The 9,365-nt window shown below is 34.2% G+C and overlaps 1 protein-coding gene across 1 annotated transcript; it reads left to right on the top strand.

Moving 5' to 3' along the window:
• The first annotated feature begins 1,478 nt into the window (after positions 1-1,478).
• LOC104895122 (probable RNA 3'-terminal phosphate cyclase-like protein) lies at positions 1,479-8,806 on the top strand. The gene is made up of 5 exons (XM_048637826.2): positions 1,479-1,846; positions 1,930-2,079; positions 2,280-2,461; positions 2,667-2,832; positions 3,219-8,806. Exons 1-5 carry the CDS (start codon positions 1,642-1,644, stop codon positions 3,308-3,310), a joined length of 795 nt encoding a protein of 264 aa, XP_048493783.1. The 5' UTR covers positions 1,479-1,641; the 3' UTR covers positions 3,311-8,806.
• The last annotated feature ends 559 nt before the right edge of the window (positions 8,807-9,365 follow it).

The raw sequence follows: 9,365 nt of genomic DNA, 5'->3' as shown, positions 1-9,365 counted from the left end.
CTCTTTTTCCTTACTTGTTCCGTGGCAAAACTTTTTTTGAAAAAAACGGACGCCAATTACGGTCCTTTAAGGCCACGAATTTCGAGAAGCTCATAAAAACGAGTACCAATACGACGCTATTTTGGGCACGCTTCCCAATGCGATCTTAAACGACTGATTTCATCGGCAAAACAACTTTTTTTTGAAAAAACGGACGCCACCTACGATCCTTTAAGGGTACGAATTTCGAGAAGCCCATCAAAACGAGTATCAATATAATAGTAATTAGTCAATGTTGATAGTGGAGGAGAGATGGAGATTTTTTATATTCTTTTTAAAGATTATGGGTAATTAAGTTAACGTGGCAAAGTCGTAAATAGTGGCAAACGGTGACTTAACGTCCGCTAAAAAATGACATATGGTGAATGTTTTTGGAAACTGAGGGTATATGGTGAATATCTGAAATATTAGAAGTATATGGTGAATTTTCCAATTCGTCAAGAATATATGATTAAAAAGCCATAAATTAAATGACCTTTTTGGTTTGTAAATGCAGTGTTCGCTGTTGGGGGTCATGCGGGTGGGCTGCTGGGTAGCAGGAGGGATTGGACCGGCTGTAGGTGGGCTGTCATTAGGTGGGGACGGGCTAGGCAATGGAATGAATGTTGGACTGGGATGGCGTGGCTGGGCCAGCGTGTGAGGTGGAGCAACAAGCACAGGTGAAGTTTGGGCCGTGTGCTGGTTAGAAACTTAGAAGGAGAAAGGGGGAGGCTGATTCACGGATTGGGCTTATGTTTGTGGGAGTGGGCTGGACTAATTGGAGGAAGTCATGAACTTGCGTGTGTTATTTTGCTCAAACCCTACTCCGTAATTGTTAAAGGAAAGGAGGCAGCAAATTGCAAATTGCAAAAATTTCATAAAACTACGTTCTATAGTTAATTTTTTTTCAAAAAAATTAGCTTTTAAAATTTTTCTTTCGTTTCTTCCCTCATTTCTCGCTACTATGACGATTCTCATTTATCGATTAGTATTAAATATAAACATAATATAATAGTATATTGTGTTAAGATTTAGAATATAGGAAAACTCATCAACTGATTTCACTAAACGGTAGAGAATATTTATAGTACACTAGATATTTATAGTACACCTATGAGCAAAATGAGCGAATGAGCAAATGAGCAAAATGAACAAATGAGCAAATGAGCAAACATTTCTACTCATTTAAGAAAATGAGCACACACTTTTATTACAAAATGAGCAAATGAGTAAATGAGCAAATGCCAATATGAGAAAATTTGGTATCAAATGAGCACCTGAAGTTCTAATTTATTACAAAAATACCCCTGGGTTTACCATGAGTGAACTCTTCACTAAAAGGTAGAGAATATATATACAAGCTAATATTTGAAAACCATACTGAACTAAAGTTCCTAACAACGTTGCAGTCAGCAGATAAAAATACAAACTAAACTAACTAAACTAAACTTATTATTAACATAATATTTCAATACATTAAAAGAAATTTGTTATATAGGGTAGTTTCTTGAAAGAAAAAAAATTTACTTAAAAGATTACAAAAGAGAATTTTCGAAATTTTTCTTAGAGAAACAAACAGAAACTCTCACCAACAGCCTCTCCTTGGAAGCTCTGAAAAAAAAAATGGAGAAAAGAAAGTTGATGAAACTGAAAGGGAGTGAAAACATAAGAAGTCGTCTTCTTCTGTCAACACTTTCATCAACTCCCATTCTTATCGACGATATTCGATCAACTGACATCAATCCTGGTCTTCGTTCTTACGAAGTCTCTCTTCTTCGTCTCATCGAAAAACTATGCGATGATTGCTCTGTTATCATCAATGAAACTGGTTTGTTTCAACTTTCCTTTTATTTTTATTTTTTTTTATTTGTTTGATTTTATTTCTTATGTATGATCGATTGATTGATGCAGGTACCAAGTTGAAGTACAAACCAGGGATTGTGATGGGTGGCAAATTTCTGGAGCATGATTGTGGGTTGAGTCGTTCAATTGGCTACTTCTTGGAAGTTCTTATTGTTCTGGGTTTGTTTGCCAAGAATTCCCTTCAAATTACTCTTAAAGGTACTTTTTTTTTGTTTCACTTTTGTTCTTTTGGACTGAACTGTGGTGAACTGAACTGAACTGAATAAAAACTGCGAGAGGAAACTAACTGAACTGAACTGAAAATAAGTCGAAAAGAACATAGCATAAATAATTGTAGAAAATACAAGTGTTTTCATGTGAAGGTTGCTTTTAATTGACATAAGTTATGTTCCCATCAGGTATAACGAATGATTCAAAAGACCCATCTGTTGATACATTCCAGTTAACTACCTTGAACATTTTAAAACGGTTTGGAGTATCTTCAGAAGGACTGGCGTTGAAAATTGAGATCCGTGGGGTACCTCCTATGGGTGGTGGACAAGTAGTTTTGTCAATACCAATTTTGCACACTAGTTTAACAGTAAGTACTGCTTAGCATTTGTTATCTATCAAGTAGGTGTATGTATCTATTTGTTATCCATGTAATTCGAGCTGTCAAAAAATAACATGATGTGAGAACCCGACCTGAAACTGTAATGACCTGTAACTGACTTGCACCTGAAATTGACAGCTCTACATGTCATGTATGTTATCTAATGTTTGTTCATCTCATATACGTGATTCAGGCAGTGAATTGGATTGACGAGGGAATGGTAAAGCGTATTAGAGGGGTGTCATTTTCTACTCGTCTAAGTCAGAAGCAATTATATGTTCTGCTCGTGGTATTTTCAATAATTTTCTTCCGGATGTCTCCATTTCCATTGATCGAAAGGCTGGTGCACAAGCTGGAAAGTAAGTTACAATCTTCTATGCTTGTAATTTCTCCTTTAATCCTGAACAACTTATTTAATTGTCTAATGCATAATACTAAAGACATCATTGAGGCTCATGGATTTGATGTGTAAGTATGTTTTCCTTCCAAGCGCTACTACTAGTTTCACTATGCATGATGACAAAAACAGTTAGAGAGACTTAATTTTTTTTAATAAATTTGTCAATTTACATTATCTAATCTTCTCCTTGAATTGTATACAACCAAACTATGTTGCAAGTAAAAAGAAACAAATGAAGTAGTAATAGTTTAGCTATAATTAGATGAACCAACAAAATATAAACTGACCAATAAGAACTAAAAACTACAAACCAAATTTTACTAATAATTATCTTTGCTTTCTTAGGGGGACAATGTGCTTTAGCGAGTGGGCCAATAACTCGTATGACCAAGGAGCTACTAGTAATATTTATCGGAATATTGTACGAGATCATATAATTTGCAATGCCTTCCTACCATGATCAAGATGGTCAAGAAGAATTGTTATAAATTATTAATCAAACATAAACACGATTGGTCGATTGAGATTTAATAATTAAAAACATTATATGAGATTATGAAAAATTGCTTAAACCTTGTTTTTTAGTAGGAAAAATAACACTCCAAATTCAATATTTATCCACCACATGACCTGATAGTGACGAAGTGCAATAGTGACAAAAACACATCGTTATATGATAGTCTTTACACATCACATAACCTGATACTTGATAGTGACAAAAACAGACACCATTATATGATAGTGTGCAATAGTGACAAAAACACACACCATTATATGATAGTGCGATTAGATATGATGGAGTAATCATTCGTGTTGAAACCAGCAAACCTTCCAAAGACTTGCAACCCACCCGGAATTTACATTTTTACCCCGGATAGTGGATTAGCAATCCACTATCCAATAGTGATTTATCATTCCTCCAAAAGTTATCTCTCATGCTACACGTTCACTTAAAGAGTTGTGCTAATGCTGATTTGACATTTCTCATACTTTATCTCTCATACTTCTTCGAAGAAAGAGGAGAAACTTGAGAATAGACGATCATTTGGTTAACAAATAATAAAACTTGAAATACAAGTAAAAACAAAAGGAGGAAAATTCTACATTGTGGCCTCCTACTTTCAATTTTTCTATTTGGTGGCCGGTCAGAAAAAGATTTATACCCAGTGACATCCTACTTTAAACAATTATACTTAGTGATGCTAATCCACTTAAAACTTGACTAACCTTCCAATAAAAAGTGAATTATTAACCCACGCTCTAAGTTAATTATCCTAACACAATAAAAACCATCCCCGTCCTCATTAAAAATCTAGCAGCAGGAATCTCCTAAACCAAGCTTTTCGTCCAGCCATCTTCTGTAAGAGGGGCTCAGAGATGAACGACCATTACAATGCTCAGCAAGATTATTTCCTACACAATACCATTACTATTTCATAACCAAGCTCATGTCACCACAAGGAAACACATTAAGCATCATTAACGTATTAAAACTTCCATTCATGGCCATTTGAACTATGCTAGAGATAGCATTATGTTCATAATACGCAGGCCCGGCTAAGGCCCTGTGCAGGGTGAGCAACTGCACAGGACCCCCAAAATATAAGGGCCCAATTTATTTTATCCACCCAAAGTTTTTTTTTTAAAAATTAATATCTCGTAACTCCCTCTCCTCACGCGTTGATCAGAACAATTCCTCCTCCTCCAATTTCCAAAACAGCAAACCTAAACCCCATTAATTTCGAGTGACTCCTCGTAATCTCTGTCAATCCTCCTCTCTTCCTATTCAACAATTCTCCAGTCTCCATACACCAAAACGTTTCAATTCTCTTGTTCTTCATTATAGTTATAATCCCAAATTCCAAAGAGAAAAAAAGTCATTTATGACTTGAGTTTAGTTGATGTTTCATTCTTCAGTCTGATCTTCAATTATTCACCTATGTACAACCTTCTTTCTCAAAACTTTCACATTTATATCTTCAACAACTCTACAAAATTTGCTAATGTAATAATGTTCTATGTTTTTTTTTTTGTTTCTCCTACAGTCCTACTAGTACTTAAAGGTAATTTCTTATGTAGTTAATTTTTGTTTTGATAACTCGAAATTCTGGCAATTATATCATATTCGATTTTCATTTATTAATTGCTGATTTTATATTTTATTTATGATTTCTTGTTTTTTTAGGTGAAGCTACTAGTTTGATTGGTTTTACAATTTCTGATTTTTGAGAATTGCGCAAGTCTGTTGATTCTAATCTGCTAGAAAGGGTGGTTTCCTTGATAACTCATATTTATTGCTTTTCTTAATCACAATAAATTATGTTTTCCTTCCTAATTGTTCCATAACTTATTGAGTAATGTTAACAAAACTGGAAAACATAATTATGGATATGAAAAAACTCAAAGAGAAAAGAAAAAGAATTGAAGAATTTTTGGAGAAAGTGGTTATGAAGAATTGGTTGATGGTTCTTTTTTCAAATAACGCTAGAAGTTTGTTTGAAGAAAGTAACTTTTATTAATTGTTTTAGATTTTACTTTTGATTGTTATATAACAATGATCTGCTTTTTATGTTTTAGGGCCCCGTAATTTAAGTTAGCATATGGCCTCTAAATTGTACAAGACGGCCCTGATAATACGTAGAAGCCTTTAAACCACATTACCTTTAAGTTTCTACCCTCTTCTACCAAAAAAGAAGCCGCCATTAATCCATCTTGATTACCTTTAATTTCTATTAAAGAAAACACTCCCAATATTATGCATTAGGCTCGCAAGACCCAACTACCAGTAAGCAATTAGTTGTACCACAAACATTGTTCTCTAGAAAGCAGAGTATTTCTTACAAGTTCCATCTTATTACCAAACTAAATTGAATGAACTTCATCACTGAAGGAGATGTATAATAGCACTAGTTGCAATAGAGGTCGTGGAAACTGTAAGAGCACTCGTTAAGGTCACTAAGTATAATTGTTTAAAGTAGGATGTCACTTGGTATAATTTTTTTTTTGGCCCGCCATCAAATAGAAAAATGGAAAGTATGAGATCACCGTTGAAAGTTAATCTAGAAAAATCTAGATTTATAATGTATTTTAAAGTTATTCTAGAAATATCTTGTAAAATATCTTATAATATGTGATGATTTAGAAAACTCTAGACATAAGAGATAAAAAAATCTCTTAGATGAGTATAGAAAATTCTAGAATTAGGTATGTAACTATTATAAATAGGAACCAAGTGCTTGTGTTTAATGTAGAAACATAAATGTTCTATCAAGATTATGGGTAGCTAAGTCCTAAGAACCTGAGTTTTCGCTAGATCAAGTAAGAGTGAGACACACGAGTTATAATATGTAATTGCTTAAAGGAAAGGAGACAGCAAATTGCTAATGAAAAAATTCATAAAACTACTTTTTATACTCAACTTTTTTTGAACAAAAAAATATTTTAAAAATTCTCTCTCAAAAAACTACATTATGTAACAAATTTCTTTCAATATACTACCATTTTAACATATATGAGATTAAATCACAATAATTGAATCACCAATTAATTGCAATAGTGACAAAAACACACCATTATATGATAGTGCAATTAAACTATGATTGACTAATCATTCGTGTCGCAACCATCAAACCTTCCAAAGACTTGCAAAAGTTATCCCTCATGCTACACCTTCACCTAAAGAGCGGTACTAATGCTGATTTGACATTTTGCGATATTCTTCGACGAATTGATACAAGGCAGGAAAGACATCAAATTTGGCTATCTAGATAGTGTATTACTCAACAGTGTAAGAATATAGTTAACTCTGTGTCTGGAATATCAAATGTGCAACCTGTTATAGTCTCATATAAAAATATATATCTGCAAAAAAAACCCAAAGAGTAAAACTTTAAAGAAAGAATATAATTAACTTGGGGGCTGGTTAATAATTCACCTTTAATTGCAAGAATCGTACACAGCACATATATACCATCAAAAAAGCCTCGAAAAGACGGGTACAAGTTCGTTGGAAGCAACAACGGGAAGCTCCTAAAAACAAATTTGCATCAGTTTCCAGATAAGGAGAAATAGATGGGAATTTCTTCATAAAAATGGAAAGATTAATACCTTATCAACATTTTCAGGTTCAAAATCATTATTGATACAGTCCAAGTAAGAATCAGCCATCCAAAATGTACTTGACTCAGGCGTAATACGCCTGAGAAAAAAATAGGCATAATGATATTTGATATCAATTTCAAGTACATTAAAGAGCGAAAATTTAGATGATTTGATAAATAATCACTTGCCTCATCAATTAAAAGAATGGGGCATCATCTGCCTTCCCGAACTTATATTTGGTATTCACCAAAAGCAAACCGTTTTTTCTGCCACATCCTACGATCATCATGAACTTGTAAGAATCAGCAATAATAAAATAGTTCAAATCATTGGGTTCAATGGAAAAAGGTCTCAGAAAGACAATCTTTGATTTTTCCCAAGCCTATACATATATAGGCATAAATTTCAGGAGAGTAAATAAAGTAACTAGTACTCTCAGGTTGGTAAGCAAACCATCTGGCAGAGCATTGCCACAATAATTTCGGATATAATTTCGGATACCCTTCTTGTAGACCATCCACAATGAAAACTCAGTGCTTCCAGTAACAAATCCCCACACTATAATCATTCATTTATGAATAATCATCAACATTCCGTATCAGGAATGGTTAACTAGAATAATATCAAACAACCAACACTCTTTACTTCACCATACACTACGCATCTATAATCTGTACAAAGAGTCCAACACTCTCAAAAGCCGAGATAAATTGAGTGAATCACATACATAATTAACTTACCAACAAATTCAATAGGGAAAACGGCACAATTTCTGACTATTCACATTCTGATCTGGAGCTGACAAAACTGCATTTGGAGTAATCTCACGAGTTTGGTCAAACCACCATAAGCTCAATTTATTCAATACCTTAAACAAGGATATAAAGCCTCATACTAAACCGGCAAACCACAAATCAACAACAAATTATCGATGTCATACCTGTCCTCTGAATGGAATTAAACGCAGAACTATGTCAAAAGTGTTAGGAAATCGGTGTTGTAGTTTGATTAATGCGGAACAGAAAATCAATGAAATAATGAAGGTGAGAAAACTATAAAGATGAACAAACAAATAACACAAGGATTTACGTGATCAGAGAATAATACAAGGAGTCCTAAATCTAGAGGCTAAAAGTGTTTCATAAGTTGTGTTAATAATAATGAACACTAAGAGCCCTTTTATAATCATAAGGAACCCGTACAAACCCTAAAAGATAACCTAAAAATGAAAAATATCGGAAAAACGCGTTCAGCTCCCAAAATCGCGCACCGCCCGATTGGGCCGAGCCAAATCCGCCCGATCGGGCCCGGGACAAAACTGCTTCGTCAGTTTTTCGTAAAACAGTCATAACATTCTCGTTTCTCATCGGAATTGGGCATATGACCTATCGTTGGAAAGCTCTTTGAACAAGCTATCGCCTCCAATTTGAATCACATCAAAATTAGCCTTATGCCATTCACAAGATTTCAAGTCATATTTAACAATCTCCACCTTGACTTGAAACCGAACAAACAAGGTAACTCCACCTTAAACCAAAAACGATGCTCAACCAAACACCATAGAACCTCCACCTTAAACAAAATTCCATAAACCTACCCATTGTAGGCAATCCAGAACGGACATCTTCTATAACTTGTGTACCGATGCGTCTTCGAACACAAAATCCGTATACAAAACCATCACATGGCCTAGATCGAGAGTATAAAGTCACCAACGCTAGCATGCTTCATCAAATTGACCAAACTCTCTTCAAACACTTCTTCATCTCAACAACAAACTCAAAAGCAATTCTAGAAACTGAATGACAACATAATTTCTAAATTGCAATAGTACTTAATAACACAAAAGTACCAAATTTGAGATAAGAAATAGCATAACTAGAACAAAATCTAATGCATAACCAAGATTGTTACTTTATTACACAATCTATCATAGACTCCAAAAAAAAAATCCACACGGTTTCTCGTTTTACCAAGAGATCTCAAAAGGGCACCAAACATAAAGAGATCGTAGAAACCGCAGCCCCAAATCTTGTAACCCTAAAGTGCAAGATCATCATCAGAAACAGCGTTGGCAATATTTGCAGATTGATCCTCATTGACCTTTCTCCATTTTCTTCTTTAATTTCCAACACTCAGATTTAATATGACCCTTCACATGACAATAGTTACAGATTTTGCCAGAATTCTTTCCACCATGAGCAACCAAAGCATTTGTGTGAGCAGAATTATTAGATTTATTAACCAATTTATTGTCAATTAAATCTCTCTGAGTTAAGGCCTCCTTAACATCCTGCAAACTCAAATCATCTTTACCATATAATAAGGTATCTCGAAAGTGCTCATACGAAGGTGGTAAAGAACACAACAACCTAATAGCCATATCCTCAT

This window comes from Beta vulgaris, chromosome 6 (assembly GCF_026745355.1).
Source record: "Beta vulgaris subsp. vulgaris cultivar EL10 chromosome 6, EL10.2, whole genome shotgun sequence".
NCBI classification, from domain to species: domain Eukaryota; kingdom Viridiplantae; phylum Streptophyta; class Magnoliopsida; order Caryophyllales; family Amaranthaceae; genus Beta; species Beta vulgaris.
This window is presented reverse-complemented; position numbering and strand designations above follow the sequence as displayed.